Source organism: Mesoplodon bidens (genome assembly GCF_964165515.1).
Source record: "Mesoplodon bidens genome assembly, chromosome: 19".
In the NCBI taxonomy this organism is placed as follows: Eukaryota; Metazoa; Chordata; class Mammalia; order Artiodactyla; family Ziphiidae; genus Mesoplodon; species Mesoplodon bidens.
In genome coordinates, this window is record NC_138179.1 from 49137662 (window position 1) to 49164150 (window position 26489).

At 59.2% G+C, this 26489-nt stretch overlaps 1 protein-coding gene across 5 annotated transcripts; it reads right to left on the minus strand.

Annotated features, from left to right (window-relative positions):
* Positions 1–34: 34 nt before the first annotated feature.
* On the minus strand, positions 35–26205 carry FMNL1 (formin like 1). Of its 5 annotated transcripts, XM_081218860.1 has the most exons (27): positions 25869–26205; positions 16283–16366; positions 14569–14682; positions 13743–13816; positions 13296–13379; positions 12822–12959; positions 10881–10989; positions 9812–9888; positions 9507–9600; positions 8558–8632; positions 8135–8245; positions 6876–7025; positions 6264–6365; positions 5832–6084; positions 5267–5578; positions 4941–5065; positions 4063–4265; positions 3370–3604; positions 3141–3209; positions 2508–2588; positions 2295–2424; positions 1996–2159; positions 1640–1741; positions 1395–1490; positions 1005–1125; positions 746–844; positions 395–492 (listed from the first exon to the last, which is right to left on the minus strand). In XM_081218860.1, exons 1-26 carry the CDS (start codon positions 25995–25997, stop codon positions 753–755), a joined length of 3324 nt encoding a protein of 1107 aa, XP_081074986.1. In that variant the 5' UTR covers positions 25998–26205; the 3' UTR covers positions 395–492; positions 746–752. The 5 variants fall into 5 exon arrangements, with proteins under 5 accessions (XP_081074987.1, XP_081074985.1, XP_081074983.1 ...); XM_081218861.1 differs by lacking the exon at positions 746–844 and having other exon boundaries at positions 35–492; positions 14599–14682; XM_081218859.1 differs by lacking the exon at positions 746–844 and having other exon boundaries at positions 35–492.
* Between the last annotated feature and the right edge of the window lie 284 nt (positions 26206–26489).

The window sequence follows — 26489 nt, forward strand, 5'->3', positions numbered from 1 at the left end:
GGAGCGGACGCGGATCTTTTGCAAACGTCTTTATTAATCTTGTATAAAAATAAGGTCCACGGGGAGTCCCCGGAGTTGGGGCGGGGTGGGGGGTGGAGGGGGCGCGAGGTTGCACTTTATAAGTTACAGGCCAGGCTCCGGCTGAGGCTAAGTATGGCTACTGGGGGAAGAGGGGTGCTGCAAGCAGCATTTGTGGGGAGGGGCCAGAGATGCTGCCCCCAGTGGCCAGATGAGGGTGCAACCGCCTATCTGAGGTGGGCGAATGGTCGGGGACCTCGGCGGAGGAGACTGCCCCGCCCAGCAGAGCTGAGGACCACCTTCCTTGAGTCCTGGCTTGCCACCCTCCCTGCCCCCCCGCAGCCTCCCAGTCCATCTGCAGAAATAGTGGCTACAGCGAGAGGTCGGAGGTGACCTGAAGGGGGGGTCCGGGGGGGCGCCGACGAGCGCTGCGACGACCTGTGTCTGCGCGGATGTATGGCTGGTTCCGCAGACCTGGAGGCGGAGAGGAGAGACATTTACCTTTTCGGAGTCTGCCCAGGGTTGGGACACCACTCCAGGGCACAGGCCTCACCCCTCTAGGGACACAGGTTGTCTGCACGTGGGAAGGAGCCTGTTTGTTTATCAGACCTCCCTCCAACACAGCCCAGCCATGCATGGTCCAGGGGAAGGCAGCATGACTCAGTCCCCCCAAGGGCCCCCAGGGCTGTGGGCAGCCACTGGGATCAGAGGCCAGGCCGCTGGGTACCTGGGGGCTAGAGGGGGATCTCCTCTCCCAGGCTGGCCTCACAGAGGAGCCTGGACGTCCTCTTGCCGGTGCGAGCAGTGAAGGGCACCGTCTTGAGCACTGAGGGTTGGAAAGGGAGGAGGGGAGAGAAAGGGAAAAGGAAAAAAAGACAGAAAAGTAGCAAAGAGGCAGTGAGGCAGCCAGACCCCCAGGGTTGGGCGGCGGATGGAGGAAAGCATAGGCCAGACCAAGGACGGGACAGGCCCCACCAAGTCCTCACCTGTGATGATATCTTCAATGGCCCCATCACGGTCACTCTCATAGATGAGTGGCTCCTTCTGCTGCTTCCGTTTCAGCTCAGAGATGAGGTCCATCTGTTGCCGCCGGATCTTGGGTGGGGACTGGGGGGGAGGGCGAGGGTATATAGCTCCAACTCCAGGGTCCCCTTCCCCCCTGTGCCACTAAACCCTAGACCATCTGCCTGGTCCCCCACGGTAAGAGGAGCTGGCTTGAGGAAAAGGAACCCATTTCCACCCCAGGCTACTGGGGCATCCTGGCCTTGGGCAGGGTCAGTCCATAAAAATAAGGGTGTGCAGGAGGGCCAGATCTTTGGGGTGAGGATACCAAGCATCACTGGATCCTAGTACCAAGCTCAGGGGCAGCCGCCTACCTTGGGTGCTGGGGCCTCCCCTTTCACCGGGGTGTCGGTGTCTGCCTCCTGGGCAGCTGCTGCTTTCTTCCACTGTTCCACCTCCTGCTCGGCTTTCTGAGGGGCCAAGGCGGGTCTGCGTAAGGGGAGTCCTCCCTTCCCTTATTCCACCCCCCAGCAGAAGTAACCCCTACCACTCCCACTGCCCATGTGGAGAGGCTGCAATGCCCTGCAGGGGTCCCAGCCTGCCCACCAAACACACACACCTTATAGGCTTTGATGAAGCGACTGAAGAAGGAAAAGAAGATGGAGGGGGACGTGGTCTTGGGGTTCTCTCCGAAGTACTCCACCACAGACTCGTAGGCTTCCTGCGGGCACAGCCTGTCAGCCCCACCAGCACAGACCCCTCGGAGCCTGACCACTGCTCTGTACCCCCTTAAGACACTGGCCACTTCATCTCTCCTCCTCCAGGCAGATGGCTGCTCCCTCCTGCCCCATCCCCCCAAGGCGTCCCTGCTGTGGTCACAGCGCTCCAGACCTTGGCTACACAACCCCACCTAGGTAGTCCTTCACCCCCCACCCCAGCTTCCCCACCTCCCGGGCCGGGTCAGCCCCAGCCCACCTGAGCCGTCTTGCTGTCTGCCAGCAGCTTATCCATGATGGGCGAGTTGGCCCTCAGGAACTCCTTGAGCACCGCGCAGTCATCCTGCCGTACAAACTCCCGCTGGGTCAACTCCAGGCCTCGCTGCAGGGAGCGCACGTCGGCCAGCACACTGTCCAGGGACACTGAGTGGGAGGTGGGCCAGTAGAGAAGCAGGGAATCAGAGAGGCAGCATTCCCGTCCAGTTACCTCCCGTGGTCCTGTTGCTTTCTCCCAACCTGTATCCGTCCCCAGGGCTGAGCCCCTCCCCCCACCCATACCTGAGCCTGCCTTGTCCAGAAAGTGCAGGTCGCTGTGGAAACCTGTGAGCTGTGGGTACTTCTCAGCAATGACCTTCACCAGGTAGTGCAGCAGTGTCTGCTTGCGGTCAGTCGACTTCATCTCCAGCAGCTGCAGTGAAGACCTGCTGTAAGCCCCAGGCCACCAGCCATCCCCCAGCCCCCCCGGCCAGGGGACCCCATGCCCCCCCTCACCGCATCCAGACTCTGGAGCCGGAAGCCATAGGCTGCTCCACGCTTGCTGCTGTTCATGTAGTTGCCGAAAGCCAGGACGATCTGCAAGAGGCGGGGTGGGGGTGGCGAGGGGAGCTCAGCCAGGTGCTGGGGCTGAGGAAACCCCCTAAAGTATAAATTGCACAGGAAGAAAAGGTGGTAAAGAGCAAGCCCTGCACTCAGGGCCTACCGAACTCCTGCGTGGATGCCTCAGGTCCACGACGCATGTATATGCGTGTCTGACACACGTGCACAGCCAACACCATGGCACACCCAATTTTGTCACCTGCTATCCTTACCCAAAACTGTGCTGCCAACACCTCCTCCAAGGCTGTGGGGTCACCGCCTCCCTCACAGCCATATCTATTGGTTCCCCGACAACACGATGCTCTGCTAATGAACCCTCAGGAAGGGTATGAGGTGCGCTGTTGTAACATGGCCCCCATCCCCACCTTAGCTTTGCCCTTCTGAGCCTGGATGTTAGAAGTGGGAACCTTATAGTTGTTGCATCCCAGGGACTCAGGGCAGGGCCTGGGTCTCCCTCTCACACAGCCCAGAACAGGCAAGGTATCATGGGTGGGCCCCGCCTCCTAGACCCTTGCCCTAGGCTCTCACCTCCAGGATCTGGCGGAGTTTGTCCGAGGACTTGATGGACATTGAGGCTGCAATGATGGCATTCAGTTGCTGGGGGTGGGATGGGGGAGGCATGGTAAGTTGGGGCGGGAGTTCGGGGAAGCCCGTAGGAGGCTCAAGTACTCCCAGATGCCCTCTTGGAGACCAGGCTGCAAGCTGCCTCCTCCCCAGTCCCAGCCCAGGCCGCATCGCCCTGCCAGCCCGCGCACACCGGCATGAGCAGCTGGGCAGTGTCTGGGAAGTTTCCCAGGAACGTGAGTGTGTTCATGCGCTCGGGCAGGCGGGGGATGCGGCTGAAGCGCAGCATGAAACGGTCCTCCTCTGACAGCTCCTCTATAGGTCGCTGCTCCCGCTCGAAACGGGCGATGAGGCTATGTTCATACTCTGTGGGCAGGAAGCGGGTCAGCAACTCCAGGAAGTCCAGGCCAAGGGTCTGTAGGTCGTACCTGTGAGGGGAGGGGCTGGTATCACTCCACACTCACCAGTTCTTGAGAGCAGGACCACTCCTACCCCATTACTTGATTGAATAAATGAACTTAACTATTTGCTATTGCCAACAGCTTCAGAGAATAAGAGATAACAGTCAAGGGAAGCTGGGAGCTAGGAAGCCCAGAGTCCCAATCATACATCAGTGGCGGCGTCCAAGCTGTAAATGCCTGGGCCTGAGTGTAAGGAGGCAAGAAGGCAAAAGGAACATCTCCATCCGGGCATGGACTCACAGTATGACCTCAGTTTTTCTTCACCTGAAAATGGGAACACAGTTCCCTGCCCTACTCTCCGACCAGCATTGGTATGAAACTTGATGGACTCTGTTCCATAGTTGGGGCTCTTTTACTATCTGCCTAACAACCCCGGCCTAGCAGAGGGGCTGCGCTGCCTATAAGCGTGGGGCAGAGGTACTCACGTCTCGATGGCCTGGCAGATGCGGTCCGCCCCCAGGTTGCCCTTGCGCAGGGTGATGGCCAGGTTCTTGGCCCGGTTGGCCTCGATGAGCGTGGCTTTGCTGGGGGCCTTCTGGGCTGCCTTACTCTTGAGGGCACTAAGGTCTACACTGGGGCCTTGGGACTTAGTTTTGAACTGCTGCTCAAAGTCACTCATGTCCAGCTCCTGAGGGTGTAGAAAGAGGAGGTGGGGCTGGGCGGGGCCGGGGGCTGGTGCGTTCCTGGCTGTGCGCCGTGCTTGGTGCTAGAGCCACCTATCCAGCCCTGACCAGGCCACCAGCAGAGAAACAAACCAGTACCCAGCCTGACCATGCACCTTGATGGGGGATACAGGGAAAGCACATGGAGCACTAAGGAGGGGCAGGAACAGCACCCCATCCAGGGGACCCAGACTCCAAGCCGCTTCAGCTGAAGGAAGAGCCAAATTGGCCAGAGTTAAAAAGAGGAAAGGGAAGGGCATTCCAGGCAGAGGAACAGCATGAGCAATGGCCTGGAGGCAACAGAACACAACCCTTTTGGAAAACTGAAAAGTGTAATTAGAAGGGCTGAGGCCCTGGCTGTCTGTGGGAAGGTGGTGGGAGAGGGGCCTGAAAGGAGGAGAGAGGCCAGACTTAGGGGAGGGATGAGCCCCTCTGCAGGGATGGAGGGAAAGCCTCCAAGGGAGTCAGGACACACGGCCTACGAGATGCACTAGTCCAGTTTGGCTTAACCCCCAGTCTTGGGCCTCCATGTCCTCCATAAAATGGGGTAGAGGAGGTGACCACCCCCAGTGCCCAGCATGATCCAGGCAGGTCCCCCCCTCCTCTGGTGCCCACACTGGCAGCAAGGCAGGACCACTCACCTGCAGCACCTTCTCGTCATTGAGCTCAGTGAAGACAGTGCCTGTGATCTGATCGGGTTTCAGGGCCACCCAGTTTAAGAGTGGCATTCTGAACTTGGTCTGGATGGGTTTCTTGGCCTTCATTCCTGGGACAGAGAGGGAGTGGTCACTGGGGCAGTAGTAGGTGCCATGGCTGGAAGGAACCTGGGCCCTGGCCCAGTAAGGACAGACAGAGCAGACTGGAGGCAGTAGGAGGTCCACAGACAGAGGGTCCTGGAGGATACTGAAGCCAGAGTACCCCCCACCGCACCCTCGCCTCGTCCCCATGCCCTGGGCAGTCTACTCACCCGGGCCCATCTCTGAGCCAGGCCCTCCAAGAGCAGCAGAGGGACCTCCCGGAGGCGGTGGGGGCGGTGGAGGCACCGGCGGCCCTTCAGCGCCGGGAGGCAGCGGTGGCGGCGGGGGTGGGGGCTGCTGGTCTCCCGGCAGCGGCGGCGGGGGCGGGGGCTCCGGACTGCCTGGGAGGGGCGGGGCCAGTGGGGGCGCCAGGGGCGTGGCTTCCTGCTGGGAGGGGAGACCAGGTAGTGGGGGCGGCGGCGGCGGCGGCGGCGGTGGGGGGGTTGCTGCTCCGGGAACCGGCTCTGCTGCAGGTGGGAGTTCTGAGCCCAGCGAGAAGCGGGGAGGGGGCGGGGAGAAGGGCGTGTCAATTTCTTAGGTTGAGGGGTCGTGTCTCCGCCCCTCCGCCCTACACATGCGCACTGGGCTCATTGCGACCCACCCTCACCTGCCTGAGCCACGCCCACAATCCAAACCTACGCCTCCCACCTCTCCCCACCTGAGATGTCCCCAGGCTCCTCATGCAGGTCCCGGTTCCGCCATTCCTACCCCACCCGGCTTGAAGCCCCTGCATACCTGGGCTGGGGGAGCCGGTGGGCACCCTCGGAGTCGGGGCATCGCTGCCGCTAGGAGTTGCCACAGCGACCGGGAGGATCTCGATGGAGACGGCATCCCCGGGCCCCCTCAGGATACGGATCAACCCCTTTTCCTCCAGCTCCTCCACCTTCAGCTCTAGCGCTGAGGGCCGCGCCGAGGCAGGGGCAGGCACTTTCTCAGGCTCAGAGGGACGTCTGGAGGTGCCCATGGGGGTCGATTCGCTGAAGCGCTCCTGCGAGCCCCCGGTAGGGGGTTAGTAACCACCGGCAAGCCTGGCACAGAGCCCCCATTTTCTTGCCGGGGTGGAGGGAGGTGTCAAGCCTAGAAGCCCCAAATGGTCTGTTCTTGGGAGTCCGTCCCACCCCTGGCCCGGCCCACCCACCCCCCAACCCCCCGTCCCCCCAACCTCACCCGCAGTGTCTCCAACTCCTTTCGGGCCTGGCTTAGCTGCTTTTCCAGTTCTGCGATATTGGTCATGGATTCGTTCTCCGCATCCCGAAGCCGCTCTGTCAGCTGTGGCACCAGCACATGGTGAGCTCCCACCCGCAGCCGGGCACTGGCATGGGCACCGAGGGGGCGGCACCAGGCATGCCTGCCTGGAGGGCTAGGGGAGGCTTCCGGGCGTGCTTAGCCCTGGGGTGCCGCGGGTCAGCCGAGCCTGGCACTTGAACCCAAGTAGGTGAGGTCCTGAGAGCACTGAAGTGCTCTCAGGAGGGGAAACCAAGGCACCACTGATGAGGGAGGGAGCTGGAGTGGAGACTGAGCTGGCAGGGGCCCCAGGCACCCAATTCCACCCAAACCAGGGCCTGGGGTCCAAGCACCTGGAGAGGAGGAGACCTGCCTTCCTCAGAGGTCCAGCCCAGTGGAGGAGCTCAATGAACAATTCATTCATTCAGAAAGGCACCCAAAGGATTCAGGTGAAACTCAGGGGGCCCCAGCTCACACCTAGAACCAGTGCCTGATATCTGTGTGGGGCTCTGTGGGCCTACTCTGTGCTGGGCCAAGTTCAGGAGCAGCTCTCACCAGGGCCACCTGCTCCTGCAGCTCTTCTACGTGCTCCAGCACAGCATTCTTGGTCTCAGTGTCCTCCAGCAGCGCGCCCACATCAAAAACGTTGTCCAAGTAGGCCTGAATCTGCACCTGCAGCTTGTCACTCTCCGTGAGCCGAAGCCTCTGTCCCCAGATGGAAGGTTCAGGTTGAGGCCTGGTGTGAGGGATCTTTCCAGTACCCCCCATCACCACCAGAGCCCAGACAAAGGGGCCTGAGCCCTAGCCCACTTTTGTTTCTTTATTTTTTATTGAGATATAATTCATATACCATAAAATTCACTATTTTAAAGCATACAATTCAGTAGTTTTTAGTATATTCACAAGGTTGTGCAAACCATCACCACTATCTAATTTCAGAACATTTTCATCACCCCCAAAAGAAACCCTGTACCTGTTAGCAGTCACTCCCCATCCTCTCCTCTCCCAGCCCCTGGCAACCACCAGTCTTTCTGTCTCTATGGACTTACCTATTCCAGACATTTCGTATAAAGGAATCATACAATATGTGGCCTTTGTGTCTGGCTTCTTTCACTGAGCATAATAGCATAATGTGTAGCTTTTCAAGGCCCATCCACGTTCTACCATGTTTCACTACTTTGCTCCTTTTCGTGGCTGAATAATATTCCATTGAATGGACATAACACCCTAGCCTGCTTTTCACCTTTTGTTGATCCTGGCTTTCAAAAATCCAATCCCAAAGGCCCTGCTCCTCTGGGACGCCTCACAAAGAAATCAGAAGAAAGCTACAACTTCTCTGCTCAGGCTGAGCCACGAAGTACCAAGCCCTGTGCCCATCTTCCCCAGAGCAAGGAACTCCCCCATGACCCAGACCCATACAGCATGAGCCAGCTCCTGCTTTGGCCCAATATCTCCGTGCTCCCCATTTTGTGCCTCTCTGAGTCTGGTGCTCCCAGAGCCAGACCGAGGGCCACCTAGAGCCTGTTCTAGCACCTGCAACAACAGCTCCATGGTCTGAGTGCCTATTTTGCGGCAGGCACCACTCTATACATTTACAGTCTTTATTATTTCTATGATTCTCCTATCTTACAGATGGGGAAAGTGAGGCTTAGAGAGAAGAGACCTATCTAAGGTCACAAGAGCTAGGAAGTGGTGGCAGAGTCAGGATTTGAACTTTGAACCCAGGTCTGCCTGACCCCGGCACCTGTGCTAACCACTGAGCCATACCCTGCAGCAAGCAAGTGATTAAGTCTGGGGGGGAGTGCAGGGCTCACCTCCAAGTACAGGTCCAGGCCCAGGTGGGTGAACTCATATTGCAGGAAGACGCGGAAGTTCATGTTCTCCACTGAATGTACCACAATGTTGATGAATTGCATGCAGGCCACCTGGGAGGCGGGGCAGTGAGCAGGTCTATGATCCTCTTGGTGGGGGGGTTCTCAGTGACTTCCACCACCCCCGTTTAACCCCAAGTCCCCCACCCTTGCCACATGTCTCACCCCACTAATCCAGCTTCGTCCCACCCATATTTCTCCCACGTCCCCTCCTCCCAGCTTCCCCCTCACTGACATCCGCCCCTCCCCCACCAACCACTCAGTCCACATATCTGCAGGAGCTGAGCCCAGATCCCAGATACCCAGGCTCCTAACTGCTCCTGGCACCCGAGGGTGACCTGGCCCAGGCTGGGCTCCTGAGCTCACCATGAAGTCAATGTTGCTGTCCTCATTCCGGAAATATTCCATCAGCTTTTCAAAGCGGTGCTGCTCCCCACATACCTGGGTAGGAGGAATGGCTGTCACTGAGGTCCCAGTGACACACCTCCTAAGCTAATCTTCCAGCTGCCCCCTTTATGCCTCTGTGAGCGCCTCTCAAGTTAAATCTAAGTCAGGCCATGTCACTCTTCTGCTCAAAACCTCAATTCCCTCTTGATCTCTCACAGCCCTCCCCAGCACTGACCCATTCTGGCCACACTGGTGTCCTGGCACATTCCTACCTCAGGGCCTTTGCACCTGCTGTTCCACCTGCCTGATGTGCTCTTACTCAAGACAGCCACCACATCAATCCCTCACTTCCCTCACAACATTGCTCAAACCTTACCTTCTCAGTGAGGCTTCCTAACCACGTGGCAGCCAGTTCCCCCACCCCTGACAGCTTCCCTGACTTTTTTCCCCAGAGCATTTATGATTTCTTCATAGACTGTGTAATTTGCTTATTTATTATATCGCTGATTATCTGTCTTCCACTGCCTTCTTTGTTTCTTTTGTTCACTAATGTATCCCAAGTGCCCACTCTGTGCCTGACACATAGTAGGCCCTTGATAAATATTCATTAAAGGAATGCATTGATCCTATGCTGCCTTATGCATCATATTCTCATGCAGTTACTTCTTGCGAGCCTGTTAACCAGAGTCAGCAACTCCGAGATGTATGGATCAAGGCCAGTTTGGGCAGAGGTTCAACAGATCCCCATAGTTGTCCCTGTCGCCCCAGGCAGTGCCCCTGCGTGACCCTGTACCTTCCCTTCAGATGAGGAAACTCCCCAAATACACCCAGCATCCCTAGCTGCCCCCAGCAGAAGCCACAATTGCCAGCAACAGGGCTCCAAGCAACACTAGAGGGCAAGTACATGTTTGGGTGGGGGCTCCAGTACCTCCTTGAAGTTGTCAAAGGCGGAAAGGATGATATCGTGTCCTCCCCGAACCAGGCACACTGCCGCCAGCAGCTCCAGCACCAGAGCCTTGGTTCTGGGGAGAGAAGAGGCAGGCTGTCCCTTGCAAACAGGCAGGCCCCGCAGCAAAGGTGGATGTGGGCCTGGCTAGGGGGGGAGGACAGGGGAGCTGATGGGGTGGGAATGAGCCTGGGTAGTGGTCCTGAGAACTGAGGGGACAGAGTAGGCAAGGGGTGAAGTAGGAGGAGAATCTAGACATGGAGAAAGGTTAGGGGCCTGGAAATCACCTAGGGTTCTTGTTGTTGAGGCTCAGAGCAATCTCATTGACACAGGCTGGGTGGTTCATGACGAGGCTGAAGCCAGACTGGGGAGAAAGGAGAGGTCAGCTCCTCCAGGCAGACCCCCCAGGGTTCTTTACTTATTTATTTATTTTTGGCTGCGCGAACCCAGGGCCCCGGCAGTGAGAGCGTGGAGTCCTAACCACTGGACCACCAGGGAATTCCCAGGAAGTTCTTTATATCCAACCACGACCTCTTGGGTGGCAGCCAAAGCCTGGTCCCTCTTTTTAAATACCTTTGTCTGGGACTTCCCTGGTGGCGCAGTGGTTAAGAATCCGCCTGCCAATGCAGGGGACACGGGTGTGATCCTCGGTCCGGGAAGATCCCACACGCCGCAGAGCAACTAAGCCCGTGTGCCACAGCTACTGAGCCTGAGCTCCAGAGCCCACTGAGCCTGCGCGCCACAACTACTGAAGCCCGCGCACCTAGAACCCGTGCTCCGCAACAAGAGAAACCACCGCAGTGAGAAGCCCACGCACTGCAACGAAGAGTAGCCCCGCTCGCCACAACTAGAGAAAGCCCGCATGCAGCAACAAAGACCCAACGCAGCCAATAATTAATTAATTAATTAATTTTTTAAAAATAATAAATAAATAAATACGTTTGCTCAAAAGCCAGTGTCAAGACTCAGTACCCTGGACAAAGTGAGTCCTTTAAGGCCAGCTGAGTGAGGGGGGACCAGCTTCACCAATTACCCCTCCAAATGAAATAACCCAGAGGCTGCTCTCCCTGGTGTGCAGCCTTTCTTAGTGGGGTGCCTAAGTGCCTAAGTCCCCACGTGAGGCATATCCATGCCCCCAGCCATGTCCAGGGTATTCTAGGGGACCTGACCAGGAAGGTGCAGAAATCTGGGCTTCCCCTCAAGACTCATCAGCCTCAAGACCCTGAACTAACAGCCCAGATCCCCAGGGTTCTCCAGTGTGGACAGGGTGGGGGACAGTTGGTCCCAGAACCTCAGCACCTTATGCAGCTCCCAGGGAGGACAGTCAGTGTCAATGCCCCGGGCCCACTGACCAACCTGGTAGTTCATGATGGCACGCAGACACATGATGCAGATGTGGACGTCATCCTTCTGGCTGATGATGCGGGAATTCCTCAGGGCCTTCCTGCTATGGGCCGGGGTCAGCCTGGGCAGGTGGGGAGGAGGAAGCAGGGGTCAGAGTCCCAAACCCAGCTTCCTATTCCCCCCACCACTCAGATGGCCACTGGAGTAAGAGGGGGCACATCTGGAATCTTCTGCTTCCCGTCCACCCAACCAAAGAGGCCAGCTGAGGGCCGGAAGTCTTTCTCAGTTCTTAGGTCTGGGGCCTGGCATTTCCCGGGGGGAGGTAAAGAGGCGGGGGTCAGGGAAGCAAAGACCCCCTAACAGCGACTTGGTATTAAGAAGAGTTGCTGGGGCTTCCCTGGTGGCGCAGTGGTTGCGAGTCCGCCTGCCGATGCAGGGGACACGGGTTCGTGCCCCGGTCCGGGAAGATCCCACATGCCGCGGAGCGGCTGGGCCCGTGAGCCATGGCCGCTGAGCCTGCGCGTCCGGAGCCTGTGCTCCGCAACGGGAGAGGCCACAACAGTGAGAGGCCCGCGTACCGCAAAAAAAAAAAAAAAAAGATGCTGTATTGTGGGGATGGAGAGCTTATAGAGGGAAAAGACCGCCAAAGCTTGTGAACGGCCATGAAAATGCTCTCCACAAGGTGGCGCTCACAGCCACGTGAGTTTACCTTGCATCTGGACAACTCAGACTGCCGTGGGTCAAATCCCAGCTCACTGATTACTAGGCATGCATGTTACTTAATCTCCCCGGGCCTCAGTTTCCTCTTTTGTAAAATAGGAATGGTGATAACAGTACCTTCCTGATAGGGTTGTTGGGACTATGAAATGAGCTTAGAACAGTGCCTGGAACAGAGTAAGTGCTCTATGAATGGTTTTGCTGATTCTTTGCTAAAAGAAACATGATTTTCTCCATTGTCGCAGAACCGCCAGTCAGTACTGGGAGGCCCCACTCCTCGCTCTTCCCGCCACATCTCCCTTTTCCCGGCATTGCTCAAACGTGCCTCTGAGTCTTTGCTTGTGCTGTTCCTTCTCCCTGGAATGCCCTTCCCTGTTCCCACCACTGCTTCTAAAGCCTGTATCCATCTGCAAGACACAGTTCCAGTGTCATCTCTTCTGGGAAGGCCTTCCTGATGCCCCAGGCAGTGGCCACCTCCCTACTCAGAGTTCCCAGTCATACTTCCATGACAACCTGTCACACACTGTCTCCTACTAGATGGAAGGCTCCCAAGGGCAGGGTAATCTGTCACCTGAGAATCTACCACCTTGCCTGGTACATAGTAAAAGCTAAAAAAAATGTTTGTTGAATGAATGAATGAATGAATGAACAAAGAAATATATTGTGAGAGTTCGGAGCTTAAGATGAAGTTGGTTTCCTAGACCCACAGTGGGAAGGAAGGTACCTGGGGTCCACATGAGGCTCCAGGGCCATCTCCTTCCCTCTCCCCACCTCCCAGCAGGATGTCATAAGCTAGAGTGGGCTGACGTATCCGAAGCAGCTGAATCCAGGGGTGTCACCTGAGTTGAACACCTCACCCAACCCCACCACCACCCTGGAAGCTGACCAGGCATGCACCTGCCCCTAGGCGGCTACGTACGTACCGGGGAGAAGGGGGGCATCTGGAGTCCGCATGGGAGAAAACAGGGGGTTAGATGATACAAAAGGGGTCCCACCGACCCCGAAACCCCCCCTTACCTCAGACCCCACTGAGGTTCCAGCCTCCAGGTGCACCCCAGAGGCTTCTTAACACACACATCTCCCGAGCCCTGGGTGAGGCCCTTACTCTGATCCCCGATGCCAGGCTACCCCTCCCCCCACCCCCAGGGCCCTGGTGGAGCAGGCTGGGTACAGCCGTCCAGGGGTGAATTCTCCATTCACCCCGCCACCTGCCACCCTGCCAGGGGGCCCACATACTTGATGGTCAGGTGGCGGCTCCTGGGCTGTGGCTGCAGGGATGAGGGCGGGCCCTTGCTGAGGTCTTCCACTGACTGCTCCAGCGGCTTGCTCTTCTCGGAGCCCGGGGCCCCATTGTCTGTGCTCTCCATGTAGTATCTGCGGGGGTTAGACTGGGGATGGAGGCCAACACTGCAGGGCACTTCAGAGGGGGTGGGGGGAACCCAGGGAGAGACAGATCTGCAGGAGAGACTGGGGGCGGGAGGAGAAGTCTGTGTTCTTGGCGCTGTGCTGGGCCTAGCAGGTCCCAGCTGGCCACCGCAGGCCACCTCCCTCCCCGTCCATGGCAGGCCATCAGGAAGGGGCCTTGCTCAAGCCAACTGCAGGGCTCCAGGGTGGACCCAGGCTAAGTTGCCTGGAAGCGGCCTGAGGAGTGGGCGAGGCGCAGGAAGGCACGGACTCTGGGGGTGGGCACCAGGGCAGGGCCAGGCTTACGTGACCGAGCACTGCACGAAGGCCAGGTACTCGAGCAGCACGTCCAGGCCACGGTTCTCCTCGTTGAGGAACTCCTGCACCCACCTGCAGGGCACAGGGCTCCCTGAGTGCCGCCCAGGAAGGAGGTCCTGCCCAGCGTTGGCACAGAACGGGCATAGCAAGGGCCCCTGGGCTGCCCTTTCCCAGGAAGACAGCAACCAGCCCTGGCCTCGGAAGACCCAGTGACGCCAGGGGATGATGCCAGAGGCCTCGGGCAGGACCCACGGCCCAGCCATGCCTCAAGGGGCAGGCAGAGGGTGGGCAAGAGAGGACACCCAGCCTGGAGGGGGCCCATAGGCACAGCCTGTGGGGGGGATGGGGGGATAACAAGGGGAACCCAGGGGCTGCCTGCTGGCAGAGCTCTCCCCCTCCCCTGACCTCCCCAGGGAAATCTGAGCCCTTGCTCACCCAATGTGATTGGTCCTCAGGGAGGTCTCCAACTCCCGGAGCACCTGGGTGGACTCCTGGACTCTCCTCTTAAACTGGGAGCCAAGAACAGGGGAGTCTGGTGGGTGGAGCCCAGGCCTCATCCCACAGTGCCTGCCCACCCCGACAGCTGGCCTTTCACACTCAGCTGTCTCCACCACCTCCACACACCAGCCCAGCGGAATAAGCATACTCAGGCCACACGTACACCCCCCTATACAGACACACAGGGTGCGCACCGTGGCCGCGCACAGACACGAAAGAGGCACACACGTCTCTAGACACAGACATAAAATGCGCACGTGCACACACACACACCCGTATGTGAGGACAAAGGGTACACACACATCCAAACATGAACACCCTGGGTACACACACACGTGCGTATCCATACACAAGTACAGTGGGTACACAGACATAAGACACTCACATATCCACACACAGACATACGGGGTACACACACACACCCCTATACAAAGACTCAAGGATACACATACATCCATATGTGGACACAAAAGGAAGTACATAATACACACACGCACATCCATGCCTGGGCACACAGTGTGCACACATGCACACACACTACACAAGTACACACAAATGTACACATCTGAGTACAAATAGGAGCTGCAGAGGAACCCGTGAAAGTGCACACCCAGGGCACTCTCAGTCCCCTGTGAATACCCACACACACTCGTCCATGTACCCACACAAGCCTGCAGAAAAGTCTATACACACAGTTACTCCAGCTGCCCAGAGCTTGGAAAGTGCAGGGGGAAAGGGACAGAGAAAAGGGGGAGACAAATACCCCTAAGTTGGACATCCAATCTGCTGCTACCTTTCGGCTGACCCCACCAATTTCCAGGTAGCTCTTCAGCTTCTGGATATAGGCTTCAGGGGGGTTCTTGACTTGAAACCGCTCCTGCGGAGATGGAATAGGATGTACAAGGGACCAGCCAGGGCCACCCCGGGGCAAATGGCCAGCCCTTGTCCCAGAGTCCCTTTCTCAGCTCTGACCCAAGGTCCCAGGCTGCCTTAAGACCCCCCCTGAATACCAAAGGCATAAACCCAAACATTCCGCCTGCCGCTTGAAAAGACCCCAGTCCCCGGCCAGGCCGTCCCTTGGTCTATGGCCACAAGCCTAGAACAGCCTGGATGGAGTGTGGAGGGGTCAGTCCTACTATACACCCCACCCTGGAGGGGGAGACTCAGGCAAGCCAGTGAGTGGCACCCTCCCAGCCCTGTGCCCTCCCTGGGCCACATCCCAGCCCAGAAGTGGGAGTACCAGGAGGAAGAACACTCTGGAAGGGCTTATGAAGTGCCCAGCTCCTAGCAGGATGGGGGCCCCTCCCACAGGGCTCCGCCCCAGTCGTCCCATTCACCTGTGTGTGTGCACGCGCGCGCGCACGCGCGTGCGCACACGCGAGCACGTGACCTGTGCTCAACAAAACAATCCTTAACTCCCCCACCCCATCCAGGGCTCCAGGAGTCACTCACACAAGAGGCAGGGGCCCCACTAGAGGCCCTCCACCCAAAGGAGCTCCCACCCTTCCCAGTCCAGACCCCTCAGATACGCCCAGCCACCCCCCTCAACCTCCCACTTCTCCCAGGCCTCTGTGAGCCCAACCTGAGATGCCAGGCCAAGGGGCAGGGACCCCTACCCCAGCCCCAAAGCCTCCGGAGGCAGCTCCCCACCCTCTCCCCATAGCCCTGCCCTCACCCCCCAGACTCCTGCCCTGCCAGCTCATCCCATCCTGGTCCATTAGCAGAGGCCGAAGGCCCAGCCCCGGCTCCCAGGAGAGGCTCCCTGCTCCCCAAATCCCCACCCGCAGCCTCCAGGGCCACAGGCCCGCCTCCCTCCCCCTCTGAATCACTGTGGCAGCCAGGCCCCGCCCTGCCACAGCAGGGGTCCTGCCTGCTACCAAGGACAGCAGCCCCACAGCTGAGGGGCTGGGGCAGCCGAGAGAGCCACGAAGGTGGCAAGTCCAGGCGGCGGCTGAGAACCGGGAGACGGGGCCTCCAGTCCCTGCTCTGCCGCTTGGGAGCTGGCTGACTTGGGGAACTGCTTGGTTGACTGCAGCTCCTCTGGATCCAAGGTCAAAGGAGGACAGGAATGCCTGACCCTCCTCCCCGCCTCCCGTGGGGAAGATACCCAGCCCTAGGGCTCCCCCTCTCTTCCCCAGCCCAGAGCTGGAGGGTGGACAGGGGCTGCCCCGGGAAGCTCAGCAAGCAGGATGGGGACACGGCCCCAGCCGCACTGGCCAGTACCCTGGACCAGCCCCTGCCGGCTGTTCAGAGGGCAGACCCAGCCCTGCTCGTGACTCATAAGGTCCCTGGGGAGGCCCGGGCCCAAGAGAGGGGGATTCCAGAGTCCTGCATATGCCCTCAGCACCCTCCCCAGATGCTACGCTGGCCTCTGGGCAGGGTCTTGGCCCTGCGGCAGCGTGGCAGTGTCCCCTCTCCTGCCAGCCCCGGCCTGGCCAGGGCAGGGCACCCCGATGACGGAATGGGCCTGCGCCCACCTGGTCACAGATGAGCTCCCACTTCTTCTCGTTGTCATACTGGCTCAGCAGCTGGGCCTTGTCCGGGGGCAAGTTCATGCAGTTCTGGGGAGGAAGACGACAAGATGAAGATGCGGAGTCTGGGGCCCTAACACGATGGGCAGAGGAGCACGGGCATTTGCAGGGAACCCACTAGAGGCCAACTCCCTAGGAGGCCTGTGATTCATATGAGTCCCGTCACCACCTCACCCCTGGAAATAAGTAGAATTAGCCAACGAGAACACCACCGAAGCCCAGAGATGGAGCACCTTTCCGAAGGCCCAACAGCTGGAAAGTGACACTGGGATTTGAATCCAAGTCTGCCTGACTCCAGGGCCTGGGCTCTGTCACCTCTAAATCGCCCCCCCGGCACAACTGGCGTGGAGGCAGGAGCGTGGGTTCGCAGCCTAACTTCCTGGGACCTCAGGCACCGCTGGGCTCGTTTCCCCACATGTGATAAGGGGGTACCATCTCTTCTCCCATTTGCATGGGAAGCTAACAGGGACCCATCTCTGGCCAGGCCCAAGTGTGGCCAGGCATGGACTGTGCCCCATTCCCACATGCCACCAAACAACACGTGTATGTGGTCCCAGCCCAGGGCACCAGTGTCTCACAAACACCACAAAGCCTCTGCAAGGACAGCAGCCAGCAGCCCCCGTCCCTCTCCGGCCCCCTCCCACTTGGTCACTTCGGGACAGACCGAGGGAGGTGAGGTCAGATGGGCAGGGAGTTCCAAGCCGGTGCACGGTGGCTGCAGGGTCCAGGTGGATTCCAGGGGAGGGTCACCCAGTTACAGGAACCAGGGAGAGCAGCCGGCACGCTGGGTCTGTGGTGCTGGTGACCCAGGCTGGGACTCCCCTCAAGAGCTAAGAAAGGTCAGCACTGCTCTGCCTGGGTCCTCCTCCCCCAGCCACAGATGACAAGGGTACAACGTGCCTGCCAAACTTCTCCCCACAGGACAGGCTTAGCGTCCCACCTGGTGCTATGGAATCACCAGGTGCCTCCAGCACTAGGAGCTCCCTGGACCCCCAGGACTTGGCGTGTCTACCTAAAAGAACCAGCAGATGATGCCAGTTCACCCCCATTCAGTAAACCCCAGGTTTATTGAGGGTCTACTATATGCCAGGCTCCAAAAGACAGTTCTGGCCCTCAAGGAGCTTAGTCCGTACTGGGGATGTGGGAGCCCCAGGGAGCCCCAGCCCAGGGTCGAAGAGGCCCCTGTCACTAGTTCTGATGGCTCAGACTACACATCCACAGTCACATGGCCCTGAGAGGTGGCCACAGCTGGAGCAGAGAAGGGGCCACACCCACCCAAGACTTCTCGGCCAGCTTCCTCTCCCGGGCGCTAGGCCTAATTCGGGGGCTCTGGCCAGACCTCACCCCGAAAATCACTGCCTTAGGTCGGCCCCAGACAACAGGAAGCTTGGTACCCTCTGCCCCGGTTGCCCAAGCTTTTCGGCCGGGGCCCCACTTGAGAGGTGAAACTGCCCATCCACCAGGCCCTCTCCCCTGGGCCGGCTGGGCATGGCGATACGTCATTCCTCTACCCCGTTGCGAAAGTGAGCCCAGATTGAGGAAACCGCCTGCGGTCTCATCTGCTGCCCTCCCCCAACCTGCCAACAGCCAGGACAGCTCCTGCCCCATGGGAGGGACTGCCCAGGAAGGGGCCCTGGAGCCCAGAGAAGGATGTACCTGGCCAGGGAGGAGGCCTCCCTGGGGCCATTCTCTGTCTCTGTCTCTCTCTCTTTCTCCCTGGTCCCTCCAGATCCATCCCCACCCCACAGAGACCCAGGGTGGGGGAGGGCCGAGGTGGGGGTGAGGGCCAAGGTTGAGGGGGGAGGAGGAAGCAGAGAGAGAAGGCAGGCGATGCCAGGGAAACTGGACCCGCAGCCAGCAGGGGGGAGGAGGTGGTGGCGGGGGAAGGAGGGGGAAGGAGGGCGCAGAGGCGTGAGGGGGTTGGCTCAGCAGCTGAGCCTTAGAGGAGATCGCCCGCTCCCTGACATGGGTCCTTCTGGGCCCTCACCCACCCTGGGGACTTGCTGGCTCCAGGAATGGCCCCAGTGGCACTTCTAGAGACAGCAACTAATCATCATAATGACTCTGACAACTGTGGTGCCAGCTTTGCCCGAAGGCTTACCAGCCCTGCTCACAGATGGCAGCCTTCCACCCTCACCACCAGTATTGGCACTGCTATTAGTCCCATCCTACAGGTGCAGCACAGATTAGTTTAGTCACCTGCCCAAGGTCACGAACCCAGTAAGAGGGGAGCCGGGCTGACTTTGAGCCCTGAGCCAACCCAGAACCAGCGCCCAGGTCCACTCCCCCAGTTCAGCCTGTGGTTATTACTGGGGAGGGGGAGGCCTCTGCTGGGCCAGCGCCCCTGTCCCAGCAGTGGTGGAGGGCAGGGCACCCCTTTGCCCCTTCCCCACCTGGGCCTCGTCAGGCACCCGGGTCTACATGCCAGCCTGCCAGACGGGCTAAATTTAGGCTCGGAAATCAGAAATAGCACTGACAGCGTGAGCGCTGATTAGCAGCTGTTCCTCGGCTGTGCCCACAGAGGAGATGGGTACCCTAGGAAGCAGGAGAGGGACCAGCAATGCCACTCACTCAGAGTGGGGTGAGGCCATCCTGGAAACAGTGACAGACCCCCAGACTCGGGGCCCTTAGCAAGGAGGCAGCGCCGTGGGGCCGGGGACTGGGAGACAAGCAGAAGGTTGGCTGATGGCCCTCAGATGGGACAGGGAAGGACCGGGAAGTCCAGGTGTGGGTGGAGGGTTGAGGGGGGGGACACCCACCTCCTGTGAGGGGAGGGGTTGGGGCGGCTGTGATGTGGAGGAACCCGAGCAGGATTCAGGGGACCCAGGCTCTGGGCCCACCTAGCCTGACTGCTTCTTTGTCTCCTTGAGCCTCAACTTCCTCCTCCATAAAATGGGCACACTTCCCTCCTGCCTCAGACTCACAGGGCTCCCGGGAACACTTCAGTGAGAAGCTGTGTGGGGTTTTTTTGTTTGTTTGTTTTTGTTTTTTTAACATCTTTATTGGAGTATAATTGCTTTACAATGGTGTGTTAGCTTCTGCTATATAACAAAGTGAATCAGCTATACGTATGCATACATCCCCATATCTCCTCCCTCTTGCATCTCCCTCCCACCCTCCCTATCTCACGCCTTTAGGTGGACACAAAGCACCGAGCTGATCTCCCTGTGCTGTGCAGCTGCTTCCCATGAGCTATCGATTTTACATCTGGTAGTGTATATATATATATATGTCCATGCCACTCTCTCACTTTGCCCCAGCATACCCTTCCCCCTCCCCGTGTCCTCAAGTCCATTCTCTACGTCTGCATCTTTATTCCTGTCCTGCCCCTAGGTTAGAAGCTGTGTTTTGACGTAATAATACTCTTCAGGGACATACCACTATGAAGAGGCATGTCACAGGTTGGGGGGTGGTCAGGGGAATCCACTGAAGACCCCAAGGTGAGGGCTGTGTGGCGGACAGAAGTTGGTGCAAACATTCGGAGAAGCGGACCTGTCTCCAAGGCTTGGCCAGAAATGAACTGAGCCTCCAGCTCCCACACGCTGCGGCCCCTCACACTTTCCGAAGAGGGAGACGGGGTTCACCTCTCAGGGTGTGGCCAAGAGAAGGAGCTATTTCCCCGCTCCTCCTATTAGAATGGGTGGAGATCATTCCCCTCCTTCCCTGCCCCCACTCTGTGTGTCAGAAGGGCCTCCAGCTCTGCACACCCAAGGCCAGTCCCTTGCAGGCCGCCCCCCATCCCAACACTGACACGTGGGCAGCTGTCCCTGGAGGCTGAAGGGGCTCCGGCTACACGTGGACACAGGCACACCCTCCAGTTTCACTTTTAGTTTGAGCTGAGACTATGTCCCAACCCACCCGCTCACCCTCTCCCTGGGAAGCCCAGCCCTTCAACCCCCAGGATGCCCTTGAACTTAGGCACCAGCCCATCTCAGACCAGCCCCACAGGCATTCCACAGCCTGATGGATCCAGAAGACAGTCCTGTCCCCCGGCCCCACTTCCCCATCCATCTCCCCTGCCCACCTCTACATGGCTTCAAGCTTGGTTTTAGAGCTCTCAGGGCATCTCCAAAAACAATCGTTATCCTCTTTTAAAAATTCTGGTATATAGATTTTCTAGGGCTCTTAGAAGCAATCCCAGGCTTAGAGGAGGGTGTGGGGTAACACGGCCCTAGGGTGCTAAGAACCCCAAAAAGCTAACAGCTTCTCCCATCAGGGTTGAAGGGTCCCCATGGCAGAAACAAGGGCAAGCAGGGTAGGAGCCGGGGCAGCAGGCACCGCCCTTATAATCCAGGCTGGTAGGAGAATACCGACAACGACAATAATTAATATTCCCCCAAACATTCAATCCGTGCTAGGTGCCATGCTAAGGGCTTTCCATCTATTAACTCATTTAAATCTCTACGACAAGCCTACAAAGTAGATATCTATTATAATCCCCTTTTCACAAATGGGAAACTGAGGCACAGAGCCATTAAGCTGCTTGCCCAAGGTGACCTAGCTGGCAAGCTGGTAAGACGACTCAGTTTCCTCGGAAGAAGGAGAGCTCAGAGCAATGAGAAACATGGGTCCTGGCCTCCCAGGGGTCTTCTGCAGACAGCCTGGCCCCCGCGCCTGTCTGAGGAACCAGGAACAGCCGGCCCCATTTCCTGCCACCCAGCACCCTACGTTTCCTGTTGTTGCCCACACCGAGCTCTTACTCACTGGGGAACCCCCCCCCACCAGCACACCCTCTCTCTGAGGGAAGTGGAGGCCTCCCCACCCCTCCCCATGTGCACACAGCTACCGTTGGTGCCACCGCTGCCCCACCCACCAGGAGAGGTGGGCCCTCCCTCTCGTGGTTTCCGGCCACCAGGCAGTTTTCATCTAGGCCCCTCTGTGGCTGACATGCGTGATGGCAGGGCGGGCAGCCTGGCCTGTGACGGCTGAAGACTAAAGACGGCACCCTTGGTTGGTCTTGGAAGCGGAGGTGGGGGAGGGAAGAGGCAGGGTCTGGGCTCCTTCACCTTGAAGGGCCCCAAGATGCAGAGGACCAGATCAGCCTCAACATCATCCCATCCTCACAGTGGACAGTGTTTACTGAGCACTTGTTCTGTGTCAGGCATTGTGCTAAGCACTCTGTTTAATCTCCTCAACAATCCTAGCAGGCTGGCATATACCCTTTTCTTTTTGGGGGCTGCACTGCACGGCCTGCGGGATCTTAGCTCCCCAACCAGGGAGGAACCCACGCCCCCTGCATTGGAAGTGTGGAGTGTTAACCACTGGACTGCCAGGGAAGTCCCTGGCATATACTATTTTTATTATCTTTTTACACAGGAGGAAAACTGAAGCTCCGAGAAGATGGGTAATTTGTTCAAGGTCACACAGGTAGTAAGTGGCAAAGACAAAACTCAACTCCCAAACTTCATGACCCCAAAACCCAGGAAGCTACTCAGCGTTTCCTGTGAGTGACCCCTGCCCTTCTCAGAGGCAGGGAGGGCTGAGCCACCTTCCAGGGCTCCATGTTCCCAGGAAAAATTTAGAGGTGGCCCCAAGAGCAGCCCCACCTGTTCCTGCCCATCTCCCCCAGCTCTTTGCCAACTGGTCCCAGATGTCACTGTGAATCATGCCTACCGCATCCCTGTGTTTCCAGGGGCAGCATGTGCCAGCGCTGCCTGCTGGGAATGGCACCCCACGGCCTCTGCCCAGCCCAGCCTCTGACACAGGGCCACAACCCCATTGGGATCCTCCATGTGAGACCCCAGAGATGGGAGGCCCAGGGCCTAAGCGACCCACAGCTCCGTGCGCCAAACTTCATGTGCCCCACCCCAGAGGAGGGAGCTGCCTGAGGAGGCAGCGCCTCGGTCACAGCCTACAGAATGGAGACACCCACCTCTGCCTTTAACCCCCAGTCCCAGCCCCAGCAGGGAAGGAGTCCAGCGAAAAGCAGGACTCCCAGCATCCACACCCTGTCGGGGACTGCCCTGACCTCCCCACACAGCCTGGACAAGTGCCCACCAGCCTGGGCACATGCTAAGGGCACCCCAGGGTGCCAGGCCCCATCAGGTAAATTCCTCTCCTCTTGTTTTTTTTTTGTTGTTTTTTTTTGCGGTACGCGGGCCTCTCACTGTTGTGGCCTCTCCCGTTGCGGAGCACAGGCTCCGGACGCGCAGGCTCAGCGGCCATGGCTCACGGGCCCAGCCGCTCCGCGGCATGTGGGATCCTCCCGGACCGGGGCACGAACCCGTGTCCCCTGCATCGGCAGGCGGACTCTCAACCACTGCGCCACCAGGGAAGCCCGATTCCTCTCCTCTTGAATGGCAGCATCACTTGGCCTCCAGCACATCACGGCGCCTTCCCTTGATCCCTTTGCCCCTACGTTACAGGCTCCTCCCTGCCCAGACACATCAGGGGTGTCCTAGGCCAGGCCGTAAGCCTGGCACTTCTGGCAGGCCTGGAAAGAGCGCCCTGCCACCCCAAACCCTGACCCCGGCAGGGGAAGGCCTGAAGAAGCTGGAAGACACCCAGCGTTCAGCGTGGTGTAGGAGAGGCGAGAGCGTGGAGCTCGGTGGGCAGGTTTTCCCACCGTTGCGGCAGGCAGCCATCACTCCTCCACTGTTGCTAAGGCAGAAGGTGGAAACCCTGGATCAACCTGCTCTTCCTCCGCACCACCATTTAACAAAGGGCACCCCTCTCGCTCAGAGCTTCCTCAGAAAAGTAGCTCGCACCACCCATTCTTGCATGGGAAAAAGGCTGCCCAGGGAGAAAGGGAGAACAGCACCCTCATCTCCTGTCTGGCAGTGGGCCTCGGTCGGGATACCCCTAACCCACAAGAGGAGTTCCACAGCCAGAAGCCAAGGAGTGGTTTTAGATTTCAGGATCCTACTCCCCACCAGGGATGAAAGTGCTGAGCTTCAGTGAAAGGAAGAGGTTCCCTGGGGCCATGTGACTAGATCCCAAGGGGAGGGCTGTGCTTCCCCCTTCCAGAATGGGGGATCCCTGGGGGTGGGAGGCCCACCACTCAACTGTCTGAGGTTCTTCTCCTTTTATTAATTTTTTTAAGGATTTTATATTTATGTATTTGGCTGTTGGGTCTTCGTTGATGCACATGGGCTTTCTCTAGTTGCGGCGAGTGGGGGCTACCATTTCACTGGGGTGCTCGGGCTTCTCACCGCGGTGGCTTCTCTTGCTGCGGAGCACGGGCTCTAGGCGCGCAGGCTTCAGTAGTTGTGGTTCGCGGGCTCTAGAGCGCAGGCTCAGTAGTTGTGGCGCACGGGCTTAGCTGAGCGGCATGTGGGATCTTCCTGGACCAGGGCTCAAACCCATATCCCCAGCACTGGCAGGCGGATTCTTAACCACTGCACCACCAGGGAAGCCCTCTTCTTTAGACATTCATTGAGGACAGGGCTCAGCTCTGGCCAAGGAGGCAGTGCTCAGATGGAGGCACTCCCTGTAATCCCCATCACTGGGACTATAGTTTTAGCCAAATCTGCATCTCCCCCCCACCTTCCCCACCCCCCACCGGCCTCAGGCAGGGGCCAAGGGTATAGTCCCAGGGCACGGTGAGGAGTGCGCAACGAGGTTCTTAGCCAAGTGACCTTGGGTTGGGTGCCTTCTGTGCATACAAGACATGGGACAGGCTGATCCGTCCCCAGGAAGAAGGGGGAAGTGTAAACACACTGGGGTTCCTTGGGGAGGGGGGCGGTGAACCCCAGTGGGTGCTGCTGCCCTAGATTTCTACCTAGCCACCACTGCTTTCTCCACCAGGACACCTTCGGACCCCTCTCTGGGCCTTCACCCTCCACGCCCTGGTTCTCAGGGACTCCCAGTGGCACTTAGTGTCAGACTCAGCCAATCGGAGCTAAGGCCAAAAAACACGCAAGCATGGCAGTCAAGTCCTACACAGGCATCAGAACCTCACCACTTGACTTTTGGAATTTCCAGGGGTCTGAATTATTCACCCATCTCCTCCCCATTAGGTGTGTGTAACAGAGAAATGACCGGGACCTGGACCTCACCCTGAGAGCCCACACCCCCCCCCCATCCATAGACACACACTTAAGGGGAAAGTCAGGCTGGCCAAGGTCCAGGGATCCACCACCAACTCAGGCTCCCCAGGTGGCCCCCGCCTAGCTCATTCTTCCCCCACGCCCTTCGCTCCGCTCAGCTCAGCTTTGTGAAGCCATGGGTTTGGGACAAGGGAAGCAGGTGGAGAGGTGGGGTATTTGGGGACTAGCCTGATGTGCGGTGTCCCTCAGCGTCCCTCCCTCTCCCCGAATCAAGCAAGGTGCCTTCACGTGGACAGCTCAGACCCCGCCCCACCCTACAGCTCCTTCAAATCCCTCCCAGCCTTTCTCCTGGGAGGGGGCAGCAGACAAGACTTCCTGGAACTGGGAGGAGGGGCCACACAGGGGATCTGGCAAGTAGGGCCTCACGGCAGGCCAGGGGAGGGGAAATGATGTCAGGGAGATGGAGAAGACGAAGAATCAACAGGGCCACCGGGCTGCGTGGCTCTGCTGCCTGCGTCTCCCTCGGGCCCCCACCCTCAGACCTGCAGTGCTAGCCTGCTCGGGCTTGGAAGTGCCTCTGGGGAAAAGCACGGCCTTATTTGCCTGTCACCCAGGATCTGGCAAGGGAGCTGCCAGCAGAGAGGCCACCAGGCAATTAGTCGGAGAAGGAGCCTGGGACGGGCTTGACGTAGGGAGAGGGAAGTGAGAATGAGTGGCCATCTCCCCTCCCTTCTTCTACCAGGTCTTAGAGAACCCTGACTTCGCTCTGGAGCCCCTACCCACCCAATCCGTCCCCACTGCCTCCAGGCTCAGTTGATGGCTTCCTCCCCGGTGGCCTAGTCCCCAAGGCCCCCAGTCCCCTGGAGCAGGTGACAGTGAGGGAGAGGGGCTTCCAGACTTCTGCTCCACCCCAAGACAGAGTGACCAACCCACCCTGACCCCGCCCTTCCTAACCTTCATCCCTCCAGCGGGTGTGAGGGGATGCACAGGATAAGGACCTACAGACAAGCTCTCCTGGACATGCAGTGAGGGAGAAACACAGACACCCCCAACTGCGCAATCTGACAACCCAGCTCCCAGAAGCTCAGGCACCAGCAGATCAGGACCAAACACCTCTACTCAGCGTCCAGCTCCCAGGAGGTTAAAATATAACCCCTTCTGTCTGTGACCCTGAGACACAAGTAGATGCTCTTGCACCCTGTGGCTGGGCCTGCGTGCGGTGGGGAAGGGGGTGCTCCGGGACCCCCTCCCCGCGTGCTGCGCTCCCAACTTCCGCACAGGACATTTTTGTTTAGACCTTTAGAGCCAGAAGCGCTCGGGGAGGGGGTATCTTGGGGAGGGAGACTGGACGGTTGCAGAAGAAAGTTTTGGGGGGAGAGTGCTAAGTCACTCTTTAAGAAACCACTGTCACTCCCACCCTCTGGAAGGGCCGCCACCGAGCCGCCGGAGATCTCCAAGCGGTACCTGAGCCCCCGGGGGCGGGGACGCATGGCGAGCCCCTGCCGCCCCCCGCCCGCGCCCCGCGCACAGCGGGCCACACTCACCAGGACCCGGTTAAACCTCTCCTCCAGCTCTCCAGCCGCGGGCATCGGCTGCTTGGGCGCCGCGGGATGCTTGGGGGACAGCGCTGCGGGGCTCGCGGGCTGCTCCGCGCTGCCGGCCGCGTTGCCCATGGTGGTCCCCACCCAGTCGGCCAGGCGCCTCCAGCCTCGGAAATCCAGCTTTCCCGGGGAGGGCGGATGAGGCTCCCGGCCTGGGGGGCGAGGAGGACAGCGGCTCTCGGCGGCGGCGGGGCTCGGCGACGCGGGCGCTCGGCTCAGCGGCGCGCAAGGGCCAGGGCGCGGCGTCCCATCGGGGCGGCCCCGTCCGAGGAGCCGGGCGGCGAGCTGCGGGGTGGGGGGAGGAAGTCAGGCTGCAGGCCGCCGGGGCCAGAGGGCTGGGCCGGGGGCAGGAAGCTGCGGCACGGGCTCCCCCCTCGGCGATCTTCTAACTTCTGCTGTCGCTCCCTGTGCTCGCAAACCGCATTTCGCCTCCGCCGCCGCTACGCACCCAGCCCCAGGGGGGCGGGCTGGAGGGAGGGGAAGGGCGCCGGGCGCCGGCCGGGGGTCGGCCGCAGCCATGGCGTGGCGGAGAGGGGGCTACCGACCCGCTTCACCTGCCGCAGA

Coding starts and splice junctions, on each gene's coding strand:
- FMNL1 (XM_081218857.1), bottom strand. CDS start 14,308: ATGGATGTGCGTGTGTGTATTATGTACTTCCTTTTGTGTCCACATATG. Junction 12,960..13,295: donor TTCGTGCAGTGCTCGGTCAC/GTAAGCCTGGCC, acceptor TAACCCCCGCAG/ATACTACATGGAGAGCACAG. Junction 493..1,004: donor CATTGAAGATATCATCACAG/GTGAGGACTTGG, acceptor CTCCGCCTCCAG/GTCTGCGGAACCAGCCATAC.